Source organism: Haemorhous mexicanus, chromosome 2, assembly GCF_027477595.1.
Source record: "Haemorhous mexicanus isolate bHaeMex1 chromosome 2, bHaeMex1.pri, whole genome shotgun sequence".
NCBI classification, from domain to species: domain Eukaryota; kingdom Metazoa; phylum Chordata; class Aves; order Passeriformes; family Fringillidae; genus Haemorhous; species Haemorhous mexicanus.
In genome coordinates, this window is record NC_082342.1 from 92,313,804 (window position 1) to 92,340,975 (window position 27,172).

At 43.7% G+C, this 27,172-nt stretch overlaps 3 protein-coding genes across 9 annotated transcripts in view; 2 read left to right on the forward strand and 1 right to left on the reverse strand.

Moving 5' to 3' along the window:
- Positions 1 to 15,119, forward strand: part of NPAS2 (neuronal PAS domain protein 2) — a 104,700-nt gene extending 89,581 nt beyond the window's left edge. For 4 of the 6 annotated variants that reach the window (XM_059839520.1, XM_059839517.1, XM_059839518.1 and 1 more), the window contains 4 exons: positions 2,301 to 2,447; positions 8,101 to 8,295; positions 12,259 to 12,445; positions 13,614 to 13,752. In XM_059839520.1, coding sequence (XP_059695503.1) covers positions 2,301 to 2,447; positions 8,101 to 8,295; positions 12,259 to 12,445; positions 13,614 to 13,642 — 558 coding nt within the window. In that variant the 3' untranslated portion in view covers positions 13,643 to 13,752. Of the gene's footprint in view, positions 1 to 2,300; positions 2,448 to 8,100; positions 8,296 to 9,606; positions 9,780 to 10,278; positions 10,372 to 12,258; positions 12,446 to 13,613 lie in introns of those variants that run through there. The other 2 variants (XM_059839515.1, XR_009485438.1) reach the window with 2 other exon arrangements.
- Positions 15,120 to 17,765: 2,646 nt separating this feature from the next.
- On the forward strand, positions 17,766 to 22,795 carry RPL31 (ribosomal protein L31). Its single transcript, XM_059839523.1, has 5 exons — positions 17,766 to 17,912; positions 18,496 to 18,612; positions 20,123 to 20,248; positions 22,142 to 22,254; positions 22,730 to 22,795. Exons 2-5 carry the CDS (start codon positions 18,506 to 18,508, stop codon positions 22,759 to 22,761), a joined length of 378 nt encoding a protein of 125 aa, XP_059695506.1. The 5' UTR covers positions 17,766 to 17,912; positions 18,496 to 18,505; the 3' UTR covers positions 22,762 to 22,795.
- A 530-nt stretch (positions 22,796 to 23,325) lies between these two features.
- TBC1D8 (TBC1 domain family member 8) overlaps positions 23,326 to 27,172 on the reverse strand; it is a 49,119-nt gene continuing 45,272 nt past the window's right edge. For both annotated transcript variants that reach the window (XM_059839522.1, XM_059839521.1), the window contains exons 17-20: positions 26,471 to 26,536; positions 25,769 to 25,858; positions 25,510 to 25,610; positions 23,326 to 24,287 (exon numbers count right to left, since the gene is read on the reverse strand). In XM_059839522.1, the coding sequence (XP_059695505.1) occupies positions 23,829 to 24,287; positions 25,510 to 25,610; positions 25,769 to 25,858; positions 26,471 to 26,536 (716 nt within the window). In that variant the 3' untranslated portion in view covers positions 23,326 to 23,828. The remainder of the gene's footprint in view (positions 24,288 to 25,509; positions 25,611 to 25,768; positions 25,859 to 26,470; positions 26,537 to 27,172) is intronic.

Consider the following 27,172-nt stretch of genomic DNA (forward strand, 5'->3'; position numbering starts at 1 on the left):
GCATGCAACTTTACAAAGAAAACTCAAATTTAAAACTAAGGCCTGAAAATGGATTTTATTTCTTTTTGAAGTATAAAGTGATTGTGAAATTACTTAGTTTAAAGTTCCTTACATTGATCAGTTGAAGAAAATCAGGTTCCTTTCTCAAAGGGTCATCAAGGAATTTGCATGTTAATCAAAAGTCTGCCATCACCAAGCCAAGCAGTTAAAATGAAGCTCTTTGCTAAAACTGTTTTTAATTCCTTTTCTAATAAGGATCCTTTTAAAAACTTAAAAGCAGTCCTCGCTAAAAGAGTTCATATAGAGATAATTAGATTATGAGTCTTTTATTTAAAAGATCCTTTTTTACAGGCCAGGTTAAAGCAGGAATTAGCTGCATCTCGTCTATGATGTGTTGCTCACAGTACCATTCCACTCCTAAAACCAGGATACCTGGGACTCTTCAGAACCAAAAGGTTGGGCTGCAACAAGGAGCAGTGGATTCCCCTTTGAATCACTTGTTCTTACTGCCAAACATCTGAGGTCCCTGCTCAACCATTGCTCAGGGTAATTCTTTATACATGGACAAGAAAGAAAGAAGGAGACCCTGCTCTGGCTTCTGTAACACCAATTCCAAGTAACACAAACTTCCCTTTGGGAGGTTTGACACCATCTTCCTGCTCTGGGAGAGGAGTGGGTTGCAGATGATGGCACTGCTGTTTGCAGGCACAAGCACCATGAGTCACAGCAGGGCCGAGGGCTCCCATCCCCTCCTTGGGCAGACAGTGCAAGCGGCGAGTGCTCACAGATGCCTCTGGCAGCAAAGTGGGCTCTGTCACCAGCAACTGCAGGTGCCACCTTAGCAGCCCTCCTTGCCCCTAAGCAGGGTTGGCTGTGAGACTGACCACCACCTGGCCATCACTCTGTGCAGTGACCTCCCAGGCTGTGTGGGAAAGCCACCCTCTGCCTGATAAATGGAAGTAAACCTTCTGAAGTTCTCGCTCTTTCTCTGCCAACGGCCATTTACTTGGAGATGTCAGCTTTGCTAGAGGGAATGTTAAGGTACTTTCACATACTTAACTGGTTTAAGGTGAACTAGTTAGCTGATACAAATCTGTTCTGTCACATTTAGCTTTCTCTAAGTAGCCAAAAATTTCATCTAAGGAAGTGTACAGTGCTGCTAGCACCAGAGCACTCCTTAATTCCTGTCTTGTTATCTTTTTTTTTTCTACTAAAAAGCCAGAAACAATGTAAGCCAGTGCACCATGGAGCAGGAGGGTTCCAGCAGCAAGCATTATCTCACCCACTAGCACAGAGCCACTGGAACAAATATAGAGACAGGGCAGCATTTTCAAGTCACAGCAATTTGTTTGTTTTTTTTTGCCTGTACACTCACAGCCGTGCGTGTTTTCAAGAAGATCTTGAATGCCTTGATTACACAAAAACTTAAAAAGATTTTTTTGAAGGGTTTTGTTCTTTTTTTCAAAGGCTGTTTTTTACTTTTGGAATACGAGCTTATCAAAAGCAATTATTCCAAAGCCTATTAAAGTAATAATTAACTTTGGTGAACTTTGAATCATACCTGAAAGCATCAAATACTAGGGATTTATTGCTGTTAGTCCTCTCCACAACTCTTGAATTATTTCAGTTTTTGCCAGTATTGCTGCTATTGGAGGTTGCACCTGCTTCTTGACCTTGATTAATGATCTCCAGTTTTTACTATTATTTAGAACAGCCTTTCTTCCACTGAGTTGAGCTATTCATTTTAAATCACATATAAAAATAACTTAATGAGTATTTCTTGTCATTTAAGTACTACTCAGCTGTACAAATCTAGAAAATGTTTATTGTGGTCTATTGTGTGATGCCTTAGTAAGTCATCAGCAGAACAAAGCATTGCAGAACTGCTATTTCTATTCTGAAAAAGGAAAGCATTAGTAAAACACATCTGGATTATACTGTTATGCCACACTAAGGGCTTCAAACTACAAGCTAATGAAAATAATGCACTCATTTGCCATCCAGTTAAGATCCTCTTGGTATTTTAAAGTAGCATACTCCCAAAACCAATCCTTACAACAGAACATGGTCAACTGTAAGCAGATTATTCTAGCTGAGGAAATTTAATATATGTACATAACGCTGAAAATAGACAATATGTCTCTGTCTCCATGTTAGTATATTACAAAGACATTTTTATTTTTTAGCTGTGCTTTACAATCAAGAGACCAGTAACTCCTTACAGAACAATATTCTACTGGGGCCTCATTGCAATATAATTACTGATTTCCCCCTCCCCTTTTTTTATTTCCTCCCCCCAGTTCTCAGCACAATTCAGCATGTTCCAGACCATCAAGGACCAGCTAGAGCAGCGGACACGGATCCTGCAGGCCAACATCCGGTGGCAGCAGGAGGAGCTCCAGAAGATCCAGGAGCAGCTCTGCCTGGTCCAAGACTCCAGCGTACAGGTGCGTTACTACTGGAAGGGACAGAGTCCAGCATCCTCTCTGACGTGACTCTTGATAGGCTTGGCAACTTAAAAATTGCTCCAGAGTCCAGGATATCTGGACACATGGAAACTAGCTCATGTGAATTTTAGAGGGATGTTGCCCTCTAAAAGCCTCTTGAGTAACCTCAAGGAATACCTCAGCTTTATGAGGAGGAGAATAATTTGGGTCATTTACAGTAGCATTTTATTACTTTACCTACCAGGTCTTCAGACTGAGCAGCTGTAGTAGAGAGAATGTTGAAGTTCAGACTTCCTTCCATTAAAACCCCCGAAATGCTGTTGATGTTCATTTGTTCACACCTTGGAGGTATCTGAATTTCTTCTTCACCAGACAGGCTTAAGCCTTTAGGGTGAAGCTGACTGAGCCTGCTCTGCTTCTACCTTTGACACCTCCTACACAGAGGTAGAATTCTCTGATACAGTATGTGCTTTGTACCCCTTATGTCTACCAAACCTCAGAAATAATAGTAAGTGCAGTTTAGTAGATCACAGGTTTCCTTTAACAACAAATGGATAAATCATCCAGTTTTATGGAAGTTTTCTCAATATGGGTGATTACTGCTATGTTCCTCATAATTTAACTATAAATGCCACATTAAATGATCCTTGCTAGTAATGTGGCACTGGGGACTTTGTGAGTATTATACTAACAAGATGATTTTAGAATACAAGCTTTGTCACGGAAACAAACATCTCAAGAGTATTTTACAAACAGGATGGGACCTACTGAAGTCAGTGGGAATTTTGCTTGCAACTTCCACACAGAAATAGACTCTCACCCATCATCAGCATCTGAGAAATGCAGTTTCACACATTAACAAACTGGGATTGTATGTTTAGGTAATTAAACAATCAGCAAAGCCAAATTAGAAGCTTTGCCACCTAAGTTGCTGCATGTGCGCTGCTGTAAGATGACACAGCAGCTGTGGGTTCCCAACCCAGAACTCCCTGTTCCTGGTGCCATACAATCACATAGGGAGACCAGGTTTAGCTTCATTGTGTTTCTTCTATTGGTTCTCTGCTGACTTTGATTAATGGGAAGAGAAAGTCTCTATGCAATTAACAGGTGTTCAGTTCAGAATCATGTCATATGTCTAAAAGCTATTATTGTTATTATGAATATCAAGAGACATGATATTCTCACTTCCTCTCTTTTTAATTGGGTGACAGCCATTACTTTCTCCTGGTGACATCTTCAATAATCATAACGCTCTTTTTTTCATCATTCAGGCAAAAATGGAATTTCAGAGCACATTCTTATATGCAAGAAACAGGTTTTATATTTAGAAAGCTGTCTCCTATATGCATTAGGGTGCATTTAACAGCACAAAGACCATGGGACAGATTCTCAAATACACTCAGACGGAGCTCAGGCAGAGGCCCAGAGGGTAAATAAATGGTGGGTTGGTCCGTATTGCCCCCCCCGCCCCCCTTACCAGTTTGTAGCTCTGACTTACACCATCTGGGTGATGCCCTCTGCCATGTAGACTGCACCAGGTTGGACCAAGTATTTTCAGACCATTACAAGTTCTCTTGTGTCAGTACCTACCAATTCCCAGCTTACTACAGATGCAGTACTGAGAGGCAGGGAGAATGGAAAGAGCTCGGAAATGCAGGGGGCTGCATATTTGCCTTAAATGGCAATGTGGGATGGGGATCATCCAGCAGTGCTGGATGGAGAATACATCCTATTTTGTGTGCTTTTTGGTCTCCTCAGAGCAATCAAACAAGGGGATGAGATACAAGTGGTCACACTGACTCCTGGCCAGGACCTTTTTCTTCTCCCACTTTCTCTAGGTAAAAAAACAAAAAACACACAAAGAAATGACACTGCATAGAAATGCTATGCAGGGATAGATTGATAAGAGGAATAATTTTTGTCTTACTTGGCTAAGGGCAATTTGAAAGAAAGCTGCACACTTTTGCATGCAGCTCTTTTGTGACTCACAAGCAGTGAGAAGTAAACTGTTAAATCAGAAATCCAGCCACGTGCTTTGCTGCACAGATTTCATCATTCAGGGAGCTAGATGTCTGCAGACATTGATCTCTGTCTACTATCAAAGCTAAAATGCATAGTAACAAACTGGCTACTATGAAGCACATTTCTGGTGTCTTTAATACACTGCATAACAGAGCTGTAAGCATGGGGGAGTGATGTAGGCTGTCGGAAAAGGGAGAAGTGTTCCCTGCTTTTTCCTTATTAGCTGATTTATTAGCATATCATCCCCACTGGTTCAGTCCCTTCCACATAGAAGTGTACAGGTGGCTCCATGGAGAATTAAGCTTGATTTCCATTTCCTTCAGAGATCTTCAAAACTGAGTACAGCAGTCCACCAAGAAATGCTTTCCCAGACAGACAGATGTTGAGCACAGTAGTCTGCATTAGAAACTGCTTGCAGGAGCCTTGTGCAGAGAAAGATGAAACTATCGGGAGGGTTGCAGGCCCTGAATAAAAGTGTTCAAAACCCCATTAGATCCCTGTTACTGCTTTTCCTGACAATGAAGGACAAGAGCAGGAAGAGTAACCTCAGAAGTCTGAAGGATGCTGTGTCTGCTCCAGTTTGAACAGTCTAGCTAATGATTCACAGATGCAAGAGGAAGGCAGGAAGGCTGAGCCTGACCAGCTTGCAAGAACTACAATCAAGACCATCCACAGCCACCCATCATTTGCAAAGCGGGCTCTCTTCGAAGTCATGAATCTCAGCTTCCCAGTGCTGTGCTTCTCATCTTTATATATTTTACATAAAGAAAGAGTCTTGATGCCTTTAATGATGAGCCCAAAAGCTGTAATCCCCTGATTATCCAAAGGACAGGTAGAGTCAAAGAGATATTTTCCTCAGGATGCCTTGTCAGTGTGGTTCAGCCATTAGCTGTAGGGCCCTTCTATCTTGGAATGAGGGGACAGCAGTGTCAGAGGGTCCCTCCTCTCCCCTGCTGCTTTGCTGTGTATGTTAACAATCTGGCCAATTAAAAAATGTTTGTAAGATGCTTCACTGACCTTGCAGTCCACAAAATCACCAACAAGACATGTCATTAGCAGCAGTACAGCTAGGGGGCTGCTAATTTATCTACTTAGGGAAAGATTTTATTTTTTATGAAAAGGTTTTTCTTGTTATTTAAAGCTGCTGTATTTCAGTGTTTTGAGGGAATTCAGACGAGACTATCACAAAAGAGGCACATTACGAAAAACCACCATTAATTTTGTACAAATTAAGCTTTTAGGTCTAACTAACAGGTGGAAATTCTATGCTTCAATCCTCTGTCAGGTTAACTCTTGTTTTGATAAGGCATCTTGAGTTTTCAGTTCTGCAGAGACACGGCCATCATTGCTTCCTGCTCTAAGCTTGTTTTTCCAGGTCATTTATGTCCAGAGGGTAACAATGATGCTTTGGCCGTTGTAATGGCAACAGAGGGTCCCCAGGTATGAACCACTCAGAGCCCTCTCGGGGTATGAACATATGAACAAACTAAATTGGCCTAGTGGGATAAACTTGGTTCTAAATTTATGGTGTGTTAGCTGCCAACCATTAACTGTGCACATTCCTACCCAGTGGCACCCTCTGGTAATTGCAAAGTAGGTTACTCTGCTTTCTTTGGAGGATAAACTCCTTGGCCTTCATCTGGAAGTGAGGTAAGCACACAGGGAAGTCCCTGCTAAATAAGTAGTCTGCTGCAAGTTCACACCCCACCTGACATTTGCCTTGATAGATGTTGAATTTGCATTGGGGGAACTCAGTGTTTCTCCAGTGCTGTGTGCACATACAAGGACAACACTAAGCTAATCCTCCTAAATTGCAGTGATCTGTCAAGTACCAGTGGGCTCACACTCCCTCCCCATCACTTTTTTCACATGCACCACTTGCTTTGCCTGTTCTGAATTTTATATAAAATTTTATATCAGTGGTGACCTGTCTTACGGCTAGGGCTAATCAAGTGAATTCATGTAGTAAACACGTCCAAAACTTAGCTTCTATGTACAGAAAATAAACAAGAAAATGAATTTTCATTATATTTGTCTTTGATTTATTCATAATAAGACCTATTTACTTGGCAGAAGTTGCAAGACCATCTGTCTTTCTGATATGTAATGGCTCCAAACGCAGTGAGCAGTGTTTTTAAAAGAACACACTCAGAGCTAGTTTCAAACCTGCTGCAAGCAGCAGCCCCAACCCTGTCACTTGACCCATTTATTCCTATCAGACATCTCTGAGATGTGGTTAGCCTACAGCACCTGAAACAAGCTGTTGCTTTTCCTTAATTGCCCCCCTCTCCCAGCTGATTATTATAAGCTTTGTCTGTACCTTTTTTCCTGGGTAAAATCTTGGCATGCATGAATTAATTAAAAATTTATCATATTTAAATAAGCTATATTTTTAAAGCTAGATAAATAAGTACAACCATGATGGATCAAGCCATACTTTTGCAGAGAAAAGCAATACATTATGCTGGGCCTTTGGAGAACGGTATGGGCTTTTTCCAGGAAAAATGAGAGGGGACATGATAGTTTAGGGAATTGTTAATATAGCAATAAGCTGCACAAAGGTGTACTAATTACTGGGCATACCTCAGATGTACTGCTAGACATGAGACTGATGGATGAATAATGAAGAGAATAACTGTGATTCTGATTTCATTTAAAACTTAAGTAGCTCCACTTAAATTAATGGAGTTCCGTACATGTGGCAGTGGTGTGGAATCAGAATCAGATCCAAAAATTACGTCAACTGTGTGGGATGTGTATCTCCATACAGCCCTTGGTGGCAGAAAGGCTAGGTCTGAAATACTGCAAAGAGAGCTTGTGGCATTAATGATGCATGGTTTTAAAAGATTACTTTTCCCTCTTTACAGCTGTAATAAAAGAAATAGCCCCTAGAAGAGCAAAAATTCCTGAGTCCTATAACTTTTAAAGAAGAAAGCTTCATCTTGAAATGCAAAAGTAGGGAGGACATCATTTACAGAAACACTAAGAGAGGAGCTGCTAGCTCTTTTGCACAAGTCAAATGCATGGCACAGTTAGGAAGAACACCAGGTGACAGTTACCTGATGGGAAATCAGGTAAATGACAGCGACTGTCTGTTTACACATCCTGTCAATGATAAGGACACGGCCATTCAGCTTGGAGAGCTCTGGCCTGACTGTGGCCTCATTAAAAACATTTGACAACTCAGCTGGGTGTAAAGTGCCGAATTTCCAGAGATAAATTCAAAGATAGTTCTGTGTGAAAGGCAGGTGGATTTTGTTGAAAGGAGAAACAAAAGGACCAAAAAGACATGGAGTTACTCTCGTCTCTGGTCAGGATGCCCCAGAACACAGTGAGTGTACTGGGAACTGCTCTTACGAGGGCTGTGCCTGCCCCATGGAAAGAGGACTTGCACCTTCTAGACACATTTCACAAGTAATGGGTGCACTTGCAGAACAAGAAACCAAGAAACTAGAGACAGTAGAGCTGTTAATGTAGGAATGATAGGTGCTTTCCAACTAACAGTAAATGTGTTATGAATCCAGAAATGTGGTAATTTTATTTTGGAATATACCTTTGGATTTACTTCTGTCACATTCATTATTCAAAACATCTGGGCTGTGTAAATAAATCCTCCCCTCTTCTTTTCCAGATGATCTTACAGCAGCCAACAGTGTCCCTGAGCTTTAGCAATACTCAGCAGCTGGACCCACAACAGCTACAGCAGAGGTCAGGGGCCCTTTCTCAGCAGCAGCTTGTCCCCAGTTCTCAGCTTCAAGGGCAAATCACATCTTCACAAACAACGAACCAGCAGTCACTGAGAGAAGCAAGCGTGATATCGAGCCAGGTAACCATTTCTTTGAACAGAGGAGCATTTAGATGGAAAGCAGACACTGAGCTGTTCTTAACCAAGCGAGTAAAATCATGTCAGTCCTGTAACTATACCTTTGCCTTTGCCTCCTGTAACTATCCCTTTCTTATTATTCTGTAAAAGGGCAGCCTATAAAAAGGGTTTCCCTACAACATTTACCTTACCTTAAAGCCTTTTTTTAAGATCTCCGCCAGGAGGGTTACTTGAGCAGCTGTTTCAGCTTGAAAATGGAGCAGAGGGGCATGCAAAATGTGTCGGTGACTTACTGGTCTTCAGGTGGTCCTGAAAGAAACCTGACTGATCACACTGGAAACTTGAAATAGTGAGACCTCTCAGAATACTTGCTCCCTGAGCCCAGTCAGACACCACCAATGCAACAAAGCCTGTCTGCTGTGGTGGCACACAGAATACATTGAGATTCATTTGAGACCCTCAGGCTGTGAACGTTAACAGGTTCTTGCAGAGCAAAATAAAGTTCAGCCTGAGCAGTAACTTGAGATCTGTGAAAGCTATTAGATTTGACATTGTATTTTTTGTTCATACTGCTGGTTTCTCAACATTTCCAGTGTTTGCTCTTCCACCCACCTGTTGTACCTCCCCTCACAGAAAATTGAGCTCCTCTGCTACCTGATTGCATGGCAAGCATATTTCCATTACTGTCTTCTGAGCCCCCAGCCCCCCTAGCATTTCACCTCCTTCATACCTGTGTTATAATGACTTTATTAAAGTAGAGAGTGTATGTGTATAACGAATACAGAGCAAAGGGCAGAAAATGATGCCCAGAAAATTCCACTGGAATATAAGGGAGAACTTCTTTGTCACTGTGCGAGTGACCATGCACTGAACAGATTGCCCCAGAGGGCATGGAGTCTCCCTCACCGGAGATTCTCAACAACTGTCTGGATACGATCCTGTGCCGTGTGCTCTGGGATGACCCTGCTAGAGGAAGGAGGCCTGACCAGGTGTCCCACTGTGCCCCCTTCCACCCTGACCCGTTCCGTAATTCTGTGAAATGGGCGGGGGGGGGCAACCAAAAAAAAAAAAAAAAATCAACATTTTTGTCTTTGATCTCTTATCACGGGGGACTTGGCGACAGTTCCTCACGCTTAACTTTGCTCCTGTCTTAACTAGGGGGTCGTTTGGGTTTGCAGGTCGGAGGGGACGGGCCCGGGGCAGCCGGGGCCATGACAGTCGTTTCGCGTACGGTGACAGCAGCCGGCTGGCGGCGCCGCCAGGCACTGGTGCCACAGCCGGGCTGTCTCCCCGCTCTCTCCCCTTCTCTTGCAGGGCCCGAAGGCGGCGCGGAGCGCGGAGCTGGCGCCGGGCGGCAGCCGCGCCCCGCCCCGCCCCGCGCCCGCGCCGTTCGCCTCAGGCGGCGGCGGCCCCGCGGCGCCCCCTGGCGGCCTGTCCCGCGGCGGCACCCCCGCGCCCGCCGGCTGCAGCCACGACCAGCAGCTCAGGTACGGGCGGGCTCCGCGCTCGGGAGGGCTGGGCTTCCAGCTCCGCCCGGCGGGAACAGCGGGGCGGCGCACTCCGGCTCTTGGGACTGCAGGAAGGCACGGGTGGATTAAAATTCCCGGAGTGTAGCTGTCTCACCCCGCACCGTTATAAAAACTGATACCTTGCTGCTGGCTTTGAAGAGCACAAAGTGAATTTAACCGAAGTTGTAAAATATTATTCAAGCGTCCATATACTTAGCAGATAATAATGGTAAAAAATGTGATTTGTGAGGTGTATGTCCGGCACCCAGATGACCCCAGAGGGCAGGCGCTGCCCCAGCTTCTGCCTCGCAATGCCCAGGATGCGCCTGCCACAGCCAGCAGCTGGGTGACACCTCCTCACACTCCTCAGCCTGGTGCCGTGCCTGTGAAAATGCCGTTTCTCTTTGCACAGTGTGGGATTTGTATGGTCCTTCTCTTCCAGCAATGTCTTTTTTTTTTTTTCCCCCTCATGTGCCAGATTGTTGCTTAGCCAGCCTATTCAGCCCATGATGCCTGGGTCCTGTAATGCAAGACACCCTTCAGACCTCAGCATGGCGGGATCCCAGGCCAAGTACGTGCCTTGTCAAAGATAAAACATCAAAGTTGCTTTTGGGGGGAAGTAGCCTTCCTTTGTAAGATGATGAAGTAGTTATAAATATTGGGAATGTGTTACTGTGCTGTGCCTGCCTTCCAGCATCAGGGTCAGCCTTACCCTGCCTGGTCATATCAGGAAGAGTGACAGACAGAAGCACTAAGTGCCAGTGGCGCCATGGCTGGGGGAATTTTTGTCCCTCACATGCTGCCTGCTTCAGCACTAGAACTTCTGACCCACCAAAGGTAAATGTGAGAAAGTCAGCACTGGCTCAGTTAAATGACTGGTGAAAAGAGAAAGCCTTACCTCACTTGTTTTCTTTCCTCAAAACTTAGATGAAGGAAGCAGAACATGCTGGTCAAAATATACCCCTTTTTTAAGCTGTTTTTTGTCACTACTTAATTGCGATCTGATAAAATAAAGAGCAATTGTTTGCACATCATTCCTTTAAAAATAATTATTTTTACAAAACAGTACTCTTATAATGTTATCTCAGGAATGTAGGTATTCAGTACTTCATTTTTTTAAACATCATTATTGTTTAAGATTATCTTGAGTTAACTTGTCAAATGTAAATATTGTAGCTCTGCTTTTAAGCCTCTGAATAAAAGAGGCCTTATTTGCAAAGATGCATCTCCCAGTTCATGTAGACTTGACTCATGGGACCCCTTTATAAGAGCTCACATCCTCATACAAGTACCCAGACTGTAGCATTTCTAACTAAACCCTAATGTTGAACAGCTGTTGAGTGAACACAAGCCACACTATGATCTCATCACCCTTTACAGGATAAACAGAATTAGGGTTGGCAATAATTCCATTGTGGTTTTGCCCACAGCCTTTCACAAAACAACACATATTTAAGTTTTGCTTTGCAAAAGCAGAATGGCAAGAGAAGATCAGTATTTTGGGTCTGTCATATCCTTTGTTCCAGAAGGTTTCTAGAGGCTTCTTTTGTTCCTAGAGCAGGACTCGTGGTGATGGGAACTGCTGATCATACCTGGCAATATGTGTATGAGCAGCTTAGGAAGAATCAACCCTAGCCATGTGTCTGCAGGAGATCACCAACCCCCAGGCAGTCATAGGGGAACACAGGCAGCAGGACAGGAGGTGCATTTGCTTCTCTGTTGCTGCAGTTCAGGGCTCAGCATATTAAAACAGAATCTAAGGCCATTTGGTTTAATGAGCCAGGGATGTGAATGCTGTGGCTCAAGACAAGATGTGCATAAACCAGAATTCTTAATGAACCTAAAATGTGATCTGGATTTTGAGGTGAGATGTTTTCTTCCCTGCAAGCCTGGCTCATGCACAGAGTAAGGGAAAGCAGTGCTGCTAGTGGGGCTGTTGTTCCTATTAGCAGGTCCCATGCACTGGAATCGTTTATTGGGAATTATTTGGGGGGTTTAGGCTGAAGAAGAGAAGGCGCGGGGACACCTTAGAGCAGCCTTCCAGTGTCTTCAAAGGGGCTACAAGAGAGAAGGGGAGGGACTTTCTGCAAGGGTCTATAGGAATAGGACAAAAGTTAGTGAATTTAAACCAAAACAGGATTAGATATTAGGAAGAAATTCTTTACTGTGAGGGTAGTGAGGCACTGAAACAAGTTGCCCAGAGAAGTGGTGGATGCCCTATCCCTGTAAGTGTTCAAAGCCAGATTGGTGGATGGGGCTCTGAGCAATCTGGTCTAGTGGAAGATGTCCCTGCCCATGGGAGGCAGGTTGGCACTAAACAGTCTTTAAGGTCCTTTCCAACCAACAGCATGCTGTGATTCCATGATTTAGGAAGACTAGGTATTGCCATCCCCCTTCTAAGAGAAGACCTTTGTTTCCAACACTTTCTTCTTGATTGTTTTGCTTCTTTCTTCCATAGGTATTCTCAAACCCAACAAATGTTTCAAAGTTTGGAAGTGCAGACTTCCAGCAGCAGCTCTCCAATCGTACTGATGGGACAAGCAGTGTTAAACCAGGGGTTCACCACTACCCCTCCTTCCCAGCCATCCTCTTTGCCACCTATGCAACTCCAGCACCAACAGCATCAGCAACAACGCTACCTGCAGGTAGGACAAAGAGGATGATGTATAAAGTGTGCACACAGAGTAACAAGGTGAGTGGGCTGTGCAAATAGGGCCCCAGGTTTCTGCTGGAGCCTGGTCCTGGCAGAAATGTCCATTTAAGAGATTCTGACTTCTGACGTGTGACACACTGTACAGTGGCCAGTACTAGTACAGCAGAGGGAGCAGTGGGAACAGTCAGAATATTTAAAAGGAAATTACTAATTCTGTACATTTAAAGCACAATCAGATTATCTTGGATATATTTAAAGTTTATTTCCAGCTGACGAAAATCAATGCCTTAGGATTTGTTCTGTTCTCTTCATTCAGTATTAAATTTGCTTAGTTTACAAGTCAAAAGATGATTTTTAATTACCAGCATCAACATAAAATAGATCTGGATCAGATATCTGGATCCCTTCAGGAAACAAACGTATTTTCTCAACTCCACAAGGCAAAGAAGATAAAGTGGAGCACGTTGCCTGGAAGAACCAGGTGATTTGAAGATGTAAAAATACTTATTTTTTTATCTAGTTCAACATGTACTAAAGTAAAGGGGGGAAATGAGGTGTGTCTGTATTAGTTCAAGAGGAGCTGAACTGAGTCTATGAAACCTGGTCACATATCCACTGGCATCACTGAAAGAGTATAACCAACCTCAAATTATTAAACTCTTGTTTTTGAAATTAAATCCTTATCATAGCCTAAGAATTAATGAAAAAAAAGTCTGGCAGATAGTTTTTCCAATAAAGCATCTGCAAAATTCACATCAACTTCAATACTGCAAGATCACACCCAACTGTAAGCTCAGGAAAAGGAAGGGCTAGAAGGGACAGCATGAGGCACATTAGAATTCTGTTTCATTTCTGCCACCCATCTGTGTCATTTCTGACATGTTCACCCACACGGTTCCCAAACAGGCTTTTCAGGATAACCTGCACATCCCAGGCAGTGCATTACTGTGAGAAAACCTTTTCAATGCCTAATTGCAGTGTTCTTTGATGCAATTTATGTCCATTCCTTCTAGCATTAGTTACGCTAACTCATGCCAAACAGCTCCAGAAATAAAAGCCAGCAAACCAGTAGTATTTTTAAGCATCCTGTAACCTGAAGACAAAGAGCATTAACGCATGAAAGAATCAAAACACCATGATAAATTTTATTTTATTTGTAGGTGCAAACGCCAAGTTCTTTGCACAGTGAACAACCCGATTCTTTGCTCCTGCCATCTTACTCACCACAGCAAGGAAATATGGGGTATCATCAGACACAGCAGCAGCAGCAACAGCAACAACAACTAACATCAAGAAGAAGGAATAGTTTATCAGAATCATCAAATTTACCACAGCCACTGCGATAGAGTCCCACCAGCACAATCAATGCACGATTAGCTTTAACCAATGGGCACATGGGGCAGAAGAGAATTACTTTGTACTTACTGTTCTGGCTTTTGCACAAGCATTTCTTTCCAAGCTCTGTGACAGAAGTACGCCCAGAGTGCAGACTGCCACAGACAGCGCATTCACGGCACGCTGGCTTCCGTTTGCGCTGTGTCGTGAGCACAGGATGGACTGACAGAGCAAAATAAAAAGGAGCACTATCCTGTGCAGCCTCCATCACCGCTGGGAGCATGGGGAGAGGCGTTCAGTCCCGGCATGTCACTCTGGAAGCCATCTGGCAATTCCAAAAGACTGTCAACAGACTCATGAGGTACTTGGCCTTCACTGTTTCAGTTCTTCTTTTGTGTATGAAAAGCACTGCGTCAAAGGTCTATTGAGGAGAGAACAAGAGATTATTTTTATTATGATTATTGTTATTATTTTGCACAACTGCACAGATGAGAAAACTAGGCACTTTCTGTAAAGAGAAGTTTGTTTCTGTATTCTTGTGGCCAAATTAGCACATCCAATGGAGGAAAAAGCCCAGCCATTGGTGAAGATGGTCTACAGCTCATAACCCTTGATTTAGAATCTGAAAAGTATTATGCAGCTTACCCTAACTGTTCTTCATTACTAAAAACAAACCAACCAAAAAAACAAACCCACAACCCACACTGGACTGTTTCCTACATGAATTGTGATTGCAAAGGAGAACTCAAATTGTAAGCACAATCATGCAATTCTCCAGTAGTACAACATGAATCCTTCTTCAACCTAAACTCACCCACTCCAAGTCTCTGAGAAATATGCACTGTGTTTTGGCCCACTGACTTGGGATGCTGCAGACTATTACATATCTCTTTCATTATAACATTTAGGATTAAATTTTCCTTTGGAGGAAAAAAACAAAAATAAAATGCACTTTTCGCTTTTTTTGTATGTTTTCCGTTGATATGTTTCTAAGAAAGATTTTATGTAATTATTAAATAAAAAGTAGTGTATTGTACAGCTGTTGTAATAATGACCTATTTCTATATAAAATAAAATTATATGGAATTATGTGGAAATTATTTTGTATATGAAATATCAACTCATTTCACAAGTATAAAGATTGTGCTTGTGCTTTTTTGTGAGTGGGTATTTTGTAATAAACTAATGAATTAGAAATGTTTTTGTGAAGGGAACTACTGTTTCATGCTATATACAACTCAAACTATTATTTTTTTCCATTTATGATGGACAGTTGTCTTTATTTGTAGAATAAAATAAAATAGCCAGAAGGCTTTATTGCAGGACTTGCACACATTTTCCTGTGACTCTTGAACTATGTGATTCACTTTAGACTTTTAATCTTAGCCACAGGCTTGAATGGTGTTGGGCACCCAGTTAGCAAAACCAAGTATTTTCCCTTGTAGTTTTTGTCATGGCATAGACACTGAGAATGAAAGCTCAGGAAGTTTTATTAGCTGCAAGCAAAGACAGCTCATTTTGAGCACCTTTAAAACTTTAAGCACCTTTAAATACCTCAGGCAGCTTTGTACTTCCAACCAAAGAGTTTTATATTAGCACAAAACAGATGGTTTAAAGAACAGTTTGATTCAGCATAGGCCAGGGCTTTTACCCATGTCCACCTTCAGTGTATTAAGACACTGCTGTCCTGAGTTTGGGGGCACATCTCTTCCGGGTGTAGACTCTTCTGTAGACAGTCTGGTTTCCACTTTAGAATCCTTGCGCAGGCTCCTTTTTATGTTAAATTCAAATTGACTACAGGATGGGGCAGCCAAGGTACAGGCTTGCTTTCCCTCTGCAGACAGGGAGAAGCTCCAGCACAGATTGAGATGGGTAACTGAGTGCAGGAATGTCTTCATTCCCCTCAGTAAGACTGAAAGGGGATGGCCCTCAGGGCAGCTTGCAGCCACTGGAGCCAGCATGAAGTTCAGCAAAGTGCACACATGGCCTTCCCTCCCTTGAGTACCAAGGATCACATCAACAGGGCCCACATGTTCTGGTTCCTATGCCATAGGGGAACAATAGAGATAAGCTAGGAAAATGTGAAAGTAAGCTTTCATAGAAAAGAAAAAAAGCTTATTTGCCCTGAGTTCTGAAAAAGCTAAAAATCTCCTAAAGAAAATCCATTGACAAAATTACCCTCATGCTTCAACTGCAAGATTGGGTGGTAGCACTGATGGGTGCATGTGTATTTCAGTCCTTCATCCCTCATTGAGAGAAGAAGAGGGAATCAAGTATTGGGTCTCTAAGAAAGTGTTTTTAATGCTAACTTTAGTTAGCAGGATGAATTAGCCTGCTCATCCCTTTAAATTCTTGTATTCAGTGAAGCAAGAGTGACCCCACCAGATGAAGATTAGAAAGCCAGATGTGAAAGTTTCCCTTAGTGTCTGAAGGAACCTCTCTCCTTCCATTAATGTAGACAAATCTAAGCAAAGGCCAATTGGCTAAGCTAGAGGGTGACTTCATACATGCCAGACACTCCTGGGAAAGGAGGGGACAAATCTGGAAGCCCAAAGTTCATGCAGGAAGAGGAATAGGAGCACCTCAGAGGAAATACCTGTGGAAGCAGCAGCTGATGGATCTCAACTACTATGACAGAAGACACAGGGAGGGGAAAATTCCTTTAAGAATTTGTTCTACTCTCAGGGATTACAAACCCACATCTCTCCCACTTGGCAGTGGTATGTCCAAACCAAACTCAGCCTTGAAGCACACATTTAACTTTCTAAAGCCAGTGTCACTGTAAGCTGTTAACAGGGAGATGCTGTAAATAGCATGGGGTTGCCTTCTTCTGAGCTGGTTTAATACATTGTTTGGAAGGATACAGACAGCTCTCAAGAGCAGATTTAGGTCAAGACTTAGTTTTTCATGCTCTTCCCCATAGACACTTCGGGTTTGGGATTATTGTCCTTGTTCTCTGTTGCATACACAAAGCAACGCCACTCCTCATGACAGAGGTGGGCTCTTCTAGTTCACTATAGGAAAAACCCTTGTCCCAACATAAACCCTCAGCTGAGGTCGGTTTCCGGGCAGGTGGGGTGATTACATCAGGCTACTGCCCCACGCCAGGATGCCTCGGATCTGTCTCGGGAACAAAAGCCCCAGATTTACAAGAGGCAAAATGCTTGCTGGAAGCAAGCACTGAGCCGAGTTCCTCACACAGCACTCCAAGGAAAAGGGAGTGATCCTAGAGAGGTAGCAGGCGGGGGGACACCGAACACCTTCGGTCCGGGCACACACACCGACACTGCCCCAAAGAACACCCCCGGTACGGGCACACACCGACACTGCCCCAAAGAACACCCCCGGTACGGGCACACACCGACACCGCCCCAGAGAACATCACCTGTACGGGCACACACCGACACTGCCCCAAAGAACACCCCCGGTACGGGCATACCTTGACACCGCCCCAGAGAACATCCCCGGTACGGGCACACACCGACATCGCCCCAAAGAACATCCCCTGTATAGGCACACACCGACACCGCCCCAGAGAACACCCCCGGTACGGGCACACACTGACTCCGCCCCAAAGAATATCCCCGGTATGGGAACACACCGACACCGCCCCAAAGACCATCCCCGGTACGGGCACACACCGACACCGCCCCAAAGAACATCCCCGGTACGGGCACACACCGACACCGCCCCAGAGAACACCCCCGGTACGGGCACACACCGACACCGCCCCAGAGAACACCCCCGGTACGGGCACACACTGACTCCGCCCCAAAGAATATCCCCGGTATGGGAACACACCGACACCGCCCCAAAGACCATCCCCGGTACGGGCACACACCGACACCGCCCCAAAGAACATCCCCGGTACGGGCACACACCGACACCGCCCCAGAGAACACCCCCGGTACGGGCACACACCGACACCGCCCCAGAGAACACCCCCGGTACGGGCACACCCAGACACCTTCCCATAAAACAAACCCTTTGTAGGCACACCCAGACACCGCCCCCCAGGCCAGCCCCTCCCCCCGCCGGCGCAGTCGCTTCCCAGCCCCATCCCGGAAGAGCTCCTTTTTCCCAGCGTGCCGCGCGCGTTCCTTTCCGGCCGGTGCCCGGGCAGGGTGAGTGTTTGCCGGGGCCGGTCCCGCCGAATCCGCCTCCATCCGTCCCGCAGAGCCCGCGGCGCGGCGCCAATGCGGCCCAGCCCGGCACGGGGGCGGCCCGGCAAGGGGGGCACCGGCTGGGATCTCCCGGCGCGTCCGCGTTCGGCGGGAATGGGGCCTCTCTCCTGCCCTCCCCTCGAGGCCTGCGGGACTCGTGGGACGGGGGTACGGCCCGTGCTGTTTCTCCGGGGAGGAGCCGGTCTGGCCCCGTCATGTTCAACCCGGGACGGACTGAGCTGCGCTCCGGGGTCGCCTTGCAGAGGGAGGGGGCTTGGGGCCGGCCAGGATGTTAATGCGAGGTGGTCGAAGAGTCTCGCATGTACTTCCTGCTCTTCGCAGGGAGATGGAAGCAAAGCATCTGTGGTGCTGGGGAGTTGCTGCGTGAAGCCTGCGACTGGTGCGACCCCGGGTGCTAATGAAGCTTGGGTTTAAGTTTCTGCATGTGGGAGTTGTGCGTTTTGCAGTGGGCTGGGGACGGCGAGAGGGAAGGGAACGGGGGAGGTCCGAGATCTGCGTCTGATGTGTGCGCGGTGCCTTTTAGCGTCGCTGAGATGGCTCCCGCAAAGAAAGGCGGAGAGAAGAAGAAGGGGCGCTCTGCCATCAACGAAGTTGTAACTCGGGAATACACAATCAACATTCACAAGCGGATCCATGGCGTGTAAGTTTTTTTATCAGCGAAATTTGCTTTCTGTGAAGTGGCATTTGGAAGTGGGTTCGGTAGGTTTTAAAGAGCAGAGAAGGATTTTCCTTAGAGTGTTGTGTTTGGTCCCTTGTGCCTCTGTTGTGTCGCAAGGCAGAAGCTCTGTACCTGTGCAACCCCAGACTTGGCTTGAGGCTTTCAGGAATAAGCCTATGACTGTGACTGTTCTGGGACTTTAGCTAAGGTTAGATCAATTTACTTCTGTGCACAGGTTGTCATTCTTCCCAGGCAAATGCCACTTCAGGCCACTGAGAAAGTTCCAGAAATTAAATACTGCTGTAGTCAAATTATTGGTTTCGTGTTTATCACAAATTTGTGTGCGGTGTAAACTAGGATATGATTTGTGTTAAAGGATATATGTAGTGTGTAGGTAGGAGTAGCTTTTTAATTGACCAGATGCTGAAGCTCATGAAGCTGTAGTGGAGAAGTGCTTTGGAGGAAGCTGCAGTTCCCTTGCATTCTGTGTGTGGGCCTGCGAGCACATGGAAGATACCACCCAAATCCAAACAGTTGGTGCAGTGGCTGACATGCAGTGGCAGACGAATGAGGCAGTGGAGCATTGCAGAACTGTGGCTGGGAATGGGAGGCAGTGATACTCTGGCAATAAGATGTTCTAGCCTTACCTGTCAATTGGCACTTCATTTTGTTTTAATGATGATGATTCTGCTGTCCAGCTTTCTTTTTGGGCATGATATGCTAGAGATAAATGCTTTTTATTTAGTGCTTCTCTCACTTGGGATCAAGTATCTGCTTCCCGTTTCTAGCACAAAGCATCAACAGCAGTGTGCACATGATATAACTAAATATAACCCACTGTGGGACCTCAGGCACTACTGGCACAGCCCCTGTCACAGTGTGGGTACAATAAATATGGCAGAACACTCATGGTGCAGCCCTTCTGCTACGGATGCCCAGTCCTGCAGGACCTGGCCATAGTGGGCATGGGACAGGCTGTACCGGAGGAGAAAAACAGTTCTGATGGTGGTGTTGGTGCAGTCCTGATAGTGTGAGAGAAGGTAACCATCAAGTATGTTCAGCAGAAGCTGATATTCAGAATAACATCAGTTTTGTTCTTCTGCTGTTTATTTCAATATTGATACAGTTCTGTCATGGTTATGTTCGTGTTAGTATTGTTGCACTGCTTTGCTTATAAGGGTTTTATTCAGTGTCTGTGACACCTCTGATCTCTTCAGTGTTACTGAGATATTCAAATATCTTGACATTAAAATGAAGGCTTAAGATCCAGGAGATCTTGTGGTTGCAACATTTTACTGAAATTATTCTACCTAAGTGGTTTCTATTAAAGTTAGCATCTGCCTGCCAGGGTGAAGGTCTGGTCAGGTTGGTGCAGCTGTTTGCTATTAAGCACAGTGCTTTGGGGGTTTTTATGTTGGGAGAACACATGCAACAAGTGTCTAGAGCTGACTGTGTGCTGCAGTTAAAGAAATGGCTCTTGTGTTTGTCCCAGGGGCTTCAAGAAGCGAGCACCACGCGCCCTCAAGGAAATCCGTAAATTTGCCATGAAGGAGATGGGTACTCCTGACGTCCGCATTGATACCCGACTGAACAAAGCAGTCTGGGCTAAAGGAATAAGGTGGGCTTTTGCAATTTTCTTTACTGGCTGAGGAAAAAAACAGCATGAAGGATTAGGAAAAAATTGTATACTTCTTGCAGTATTTGCATTTTCTTGGCAAATGCTTCCTTCTTGTGGTGTACACACCAACCTAATCTGTCAGCTCTGTGTTCTGGTCAGCTGTCCTGGCATATTTGTAACAAAGCTTTGGTCAATTCTGGAATTGAACAAATTTCCTTCTACTTTTAATAAGAATAAAGCAAAGGAAAGAAGGAGTGCTGGTTTGGGGGTTAAGGGCAGGAAAGAGAAAGGATTGGGGTATTGTAATACTGTAGTACCTTGATCTCTGTTGCAGCAGATAGTTTTTATAAACCTGACCTTTTAGTGATAGCTACAATCCCAGGCCGAGTGGGATTTGTGCAGTGTGTCTAAACAGGATTAGGTTTTGAAGCATGCTGGACAAATGCTGCACAAAAGGAGGTGTATTTTCAACAGGGCCATTAATCTTTTCTTGAAAGTACAGTAAAATAAGTAGTTTGGGGACCAAAAACTACAACATCTGTTATAACACTGCTGCAAAGGCAGCTGATATGACATGTGTAAAGTGGTCCAGTAGAACTCCTGTGGGGAGTGGGACCTTTTAAACTGTAATAAAAGGTTAACTGATTGGGATTGATGCTTTGAGAGATGCACATGGGTTTAAACCATGTCTTCTGGGAGTTAGATCCCTAAGTCTGGTCTATGACATCCATAGAATGCTTTGCTTGGCATCGTGTTGCCAGCCCTTCCTTGAAAAGCAGAGTGGGAGGATGAGACTGAGTTACTGGGTCTTAGAGGCAGGATTTCTCTGTCCTCCCTGTTAAACTGCCCAGTTCTTAGGGAGTGAAGAAGTAGCAGTGGAACCAGGAGACAGCATACATAACCCCAGAGCTTTGTAGTGAGGCTGCTAACCAAGACTTCCTCCTATTGACTGGTGCAAGTGCAGTCTGGAGCAGGGAGTTACCACATCAGTCTTTCCAGTATGAATCTGCAGTTTTTACTAGTTAGAATACATAATGTATGCATAGTAAGGTATCTTCCTCTGGAAGGATCAGCAGAGGCTAAAATCACCATGTTGGCTGGTATGGTAGTCAGTGATCTACAGAAGTTAGTGAAATATGCTTTTTACTTTGACAGGAAGGGAAAATAGCAAAGCCAGTTCCTGTGTCTAACTGCTATGTCCACCTGATGTAATAAGTATGCTCTTGAAAAGACTTCTTGCAGCAGAGGAGCAGGTTCCTTCACATAGTGCTCTGATCAGGAGTTTCCTAAAATCTTGAGTTTGAGGTGGCAGGTTATGTGGAAGATGCTGTGGAGAAAAAATTCTGTGCCTCCCTTCAGAGCATCTTTTGGTCATTATTAGGTGAGGACACTAAGCTGTGATTTGCCTATTACGAACATAATCATTAAACAATTTAGTTAATAATTCCATGAGCTTTGTGAGGAAGAAATCATGATCAGTTTTGTGCCCATAAGTAAGATTTTGGTTCAGGCTTGATGCTCACTAGAATTTCCATGGCTTCTGGCATAAAGATAGGCAGTACTCTGATGTAACAGCTGCTTGTTTGCTGATCATGTTCACTTGCTGATCATCTTCAAGGTGCATTTCCTCAGTAGCTGACTGGTAATGCACTTTTGACTTTATGCTCCTACTGGATTATGAATTTATCTTACTCAAGGCTCAGTTAAATCTTACCTGCTAACTTGAATAAAACCAAGCAAAACAAACAAAACAGAGCTCCTCTAAGGCAAACAATACAGTCTCTTAAGGTACAAGACTTTACTCTTGGTATGCTTCTGAGAAAGAACTTTCCTATGAATTCATGGGTTTCAATACATACTTCACTGCAAATTAATCTGCTGTCTTCATTTCAGGAATGTTCCTTACCGTATCCGTGTGCGTTTGTCCAGAAAGCGCAACGAGGACGAGGATTCACCCAACAAGCTGTACACTCTGGTTACCTACGTACCAGTCACAACATTCAAAGGTGAGGAAGGTTCATGCATCTCCCATGCCGTGTGTCTCTGAACAAAAAGCAGAGCAGGACAGCTCCTCCTGCGGTGCAAAATTCAGATGAAAGGCACACTGCATGAGTCAAAACACTGGCTTAACCTAGCTTTGCTGTAGAGAACAGAGCTCCCTGATCCACATCAAAAAGGAGTGAAATGATAGTGTAAATTTTGAGAGATTGAAAAACACAGGCCGTAGTCACTAGGGTAGTCACTAAGCCCATCCTCTGCTGTCAAAAGCTCAGGCAGGTTAAGCCCTCTCTGCTTGTCATCTGATAAAAATCAATTCTGTAAATGCAACTAAGTTTTTGTTTCAGCATTTGCAGAAATATTTGCCTATATAGTTTGCTCGTCCAGAAGTAGATCAGCAGACTACCCTTGAAAATATAGGTATACTTTCTTGGGAAGGCTTCCATGTATATTACGGGTGGTGATAAAAATCTTGTTTTGCAGGTCTACAGACAGTCAATGTGGATGAAAATTAAATGGATTTTCATTACAATAAAAATGTAAAATATATTCTTTAGTTGTTGTTTTTATTTTCTAGTCTTTTCAAGCTCTCAGCTGTGAAGCATTCAGTTGAACAGGTACCAGCCTTTTAAAATATCTTGCTTTCTTTGAATTTGAACATAAAGGTGTAATTTTCTTAATTAAAGATACACTAGACTTCTGTTGCATGTGAATGGAATAAGGAGGAGATTCACATGTTCTTTGTGGGTGGCAGAGTTGTGGTGGGTTTGTTTTGTTCTGGGTATTAAAGAGCCTTTACACAGGTATTTTAAGTTCAGTTTGTTTTAAAACACAAGAAAAACTCAACCAAAACTGCTAGATCAGTATTTCATGTATGTAATCTCATGTGGATGATGGGCCCCACTGGCCTCTTAGGCAGACTCAGTAGGCTTCTCCCAAAGCAGCTCTGTGTACAACACAGAAAACAGGGTTTTGGTTAGTGAAATTATTGTGATCGTGCTACCCCAGGGTATTTGTTTAAAGCAGTAGGGACTAAAGGCCCTTAGCTTCCCTAAACTAGTAAATACTGTCAATGCCAGTCTTGTACAAAAAGGGTTTATTGAAAAGTGCATGTTTTCACAGACCAACATCAGAAGCACAGTCCATGTACACTTAACATTTCAGCAAGACATAAAAACTGGAATACAATCAAATATATTAAAATAGTTTCAATTACCAGCATTGAAACAGTTTTCAGTATTAGTGCAAAAAAAGGCAACCGAAACAAACTGTGGACAGCAGATGAAGGAGTGTTTTCCCCTGCTTAAAAAAAGACAACTGGAGCCAGCCTCTGCTCTCCCAATGCAGAAGAGGGCTTCAATTCTTCACACTGTAGACAGATGTTTCCTTTTACATTCAAAACAAGAACATAGTAAGTCAATGGCACAAAACAAACCTACACACCCTTTTAGCTTTTAAAGCTCTTTAACTAAAAACCACAGACCAACAAATTGGATACCAGAAGTCCACTGCCAACTGAAAGCCTTTTACAGTATGTCCTTTGGCATAATTTCAGTGCATTTCATTTTTTATATGTTTGCTGCTACTGCACGCTTGGTTTTGCATGTTCACTCCGTGACTGGCAGCTCATTCCATTTGTTCTGAGACTGTACTGATTCAGCTTTGCATTCTCAAGCTTTGGTTTCAGTTCTAAGGGTTTTTCAAAGAAGTTAACTAATGATTGTTCAGTCAAGAGGGAGGCTAAAATATGTTCAAAAGAGACAGTCCAGTCCCCTTCAGTCACAGGTGAAGGTTGAGAGTCTTTGTGAGGGGTCTTCACAGTGTCAGTAAAAACAGCATCCTGGTCTGAAGCAGAGGCCTCGGGCTGTAAGTCCTCAGGGAACTCCTCTGACCCGCTCCCCAAGCTGATGCTCCGCTGTCCTACTTCTCCAATCTGAAGTAACAGTGTGGTCACAGTGGCAATGGCTTGATACAAATCGTTCTCCTCTGGATCTTCATGAAACAAGCTATACAGCGTTTTGCAGAACTGAATGAACTCCTTCTGTAAAGGATGAAAAGCCAGCATCAAAGTCCTGAACAGCCACGCTAAGGATCACTGCAGGAGTCAGGGAGGGCACGGTAGTGCAAAGGCAGGTGGAATACTGTGTACATTTATATGTTCTTTTATAACTTACGCCTGCTTTTAAAAAACTGGTAGAGAAAGGATTTCAACCTCCAGTAATGCTAGGAAACCCTGTGCTGAAATTAAAAAGGGAAGAGGGCAGTGAAGTATTTTGATGTCCTGATGAAGGAAATCAGGACCTGCCAGATGATATATGGGCAAGTGAGAGACAAGGCAAGGAAAAATCCCTTACTGGTGGCTGCTACACAGAGTGGGTCACAACCAAAGTAGCCACCCACAGGCCTGCAGGCATGTTTCCCTTCTGTTTCTTTCCCCTCTTTCCCAGCTCTAAATTCAGAGATCTTCCCTGCCCAGCTCCTCTTGTCTCTCCCTTGCTCACCCATTTCAGGTGGTTATCAGGCTACAGAGGATGTCTCCCTATATACTGTTAGGAGAGTTGTGAGCCCTCAGTGAAATGATGCCTTGATGAGATCATGAACCCCTGCAGAGCTGACAGGCTAGGTACATGCCACCCATTTAAAACTTCATTTAGCAACACAAGCACAGAAGGGATTCTGAGGGCAGTCCCATCTTTCTTTGCATATCTGTACATTTGTTTTATTAGCATGGGGCCTTTTCCCTCCAGTAGCTTTCCTTATGCCAACAACACAGAAAGCTACTGGCATTAGGAAACAGATGTAAGAGTGAGACAGCCTTCAGCTGTCTACCTGCAGTTCTAGTCAGTGTTTGGCTACAACAGGGCAAGTTCCAGGTGTGGTGGACTAAGAAGTTACTGCTTTAGGGCAGAGTAAGTATGGAAAAACAGAACAAAAATGTGCATTCTAGGGAATTCTTTGGCTTAGGAGGAGGCCTGCATGAGCCTGTTTGCTTGCATGTTCTGCTGCAGGTGAGGGTGAGTCTGAAATTCTATTCACCAGCCAGTTTGAGCAGAGGGAACTGCTAGGAAGGTGGTTTTTTGAAAGTGAAAGTTTTTAAGCACTTCCTCCCTGAATCAGAGGAGCCCAATCCTCAATGCTTAGAGGACTGAATCCAAGTTCAGGCCGAAGTTATACTTCATGAGAGAGAGCCAAACTGTTGAATTCAATAATTTCATTTTGAGTACACTTTTTGAAAAACAGAGTACAGCCTCTAAGGTACATACCTGGCTCATTTTTGGCAATTCCTTTTCAGTTTTAGTATCCTTTTCTTTGGCTAGATCCTTCAGCATCTGCTTCAATTGCTTTTGGTAATCTACTGCATCACCTTTTTTGGAGCAGACATAAAAACTAGAATTAATTTTCAAGTCACTGGAGTAAAGTTACATTTCAAAATAAACCCCAGAGAGCAGAAATAACATGGGGATCACAAGTGGAAAGTTGGTTATCTCATGCACTCACATGAGAGAGCCATTCTGAACATACCGTTTGATTTTCCAATGACCAGTGGTCTTGATGTTGACAGCAAAGGATTCTTTAACGGTGACTGGCTGTCTCTTTCATTTTCTGTGAGAGCTATCCAAGAAATGTGACAAATTTAATCCTTTGAATTAGACATGATGGTTATTTATTCTTCTAAAATGTGCATACTTGATGAAAACGAAGTAATTGTGCAAAGATGTTTTGCAAACGCTTTCAAGGAACGTCATTAAATCATATTGTAAAATGTTCCTGTAAGACTGGTGCTGCACTTGGAAGCTTGCCAAGAGCTGCACATTTAATTAATAACTTTGCACAGAGAAACTGCCACAGAATTTTGTCACCTAATCAAAACTGGATCAAGATCAAGATTTATAAGGAGATCGCTACTGTACATGGACTACAAGCCACTCAAAAATGTTATTTCAGTTTGTATTTTGTCTGGAAGTAACCATATAATTGCCTGCAAAAGATCTCTGAATGCAGCAGATGTGTGAGCTTTGACATTGTTATATGCACATTCATCCAAAAAGGTTCCATTTGTAATCAGTAAGTAATATGTAGAATGCAGTGAGTGTAACTACAAATGCACATCCTGTATGCTCCAAGCTGGAAGGAAGCAAGATGGGGTTCTTCATTAAGCAGCTTTTTCCCAAAAGCAGATTTTTTGGGGAAACTGAGTTATTAATTTTCTTTCAGATTTCTTACCTGGTGGGATATGCAGCTTATAAAGCAACTTTATCTTTTCATTCATTTCTCCATTATACATAACATCTGTAAGGAAAATAAAGAACAAGAAGGAAGTGAACGAGAGCATTTACTTCCACAATTTAAAATAAATCAGGTATGTGTCTGTGCAGAAAGGATAATTGTTTACATGGACAATAAACATAAGGCCAGTGTATAACTTCAGGTTGTGCCTGTCAATGAGGAACAGCAGGTGAGAGCCATCTGTTTTGGTTCTTGCTCTTGTGAAACAGACTGGGAGCACCTCACCCTATGGAGCTTCAGCACCATTTAAAAATATCAAGGAGGATGGCAGGGAATCTAGTAAAGGCTGTTTGCTGCCATAGATTTACAGAAATGTGAGCAGCAGGGGGGAGACAGATAATGGTGGGGACACCATACATATTTGTATGTATGATATTCTTACACATTCTTAGTATTTCTCCCCCTCAGCCCTCACTGCCATTTCATAGAGTAAGCCCAAAGGAGGTAACTATTTCATATGTAATATAATTCACATTTTCAATGACCAGTAAAAATTAGTTTCTAAACTTTCAAATGCACTCAAATACTGTGGAGAACTTTAAATTAAAAGTTGTATCCCTCTAAGAATCAAATAAAAAGAGAATACAGGGTGCCTTGGTGTTCACATAAAAAATCTAAAAATCCTAAGTGCAAAGAATA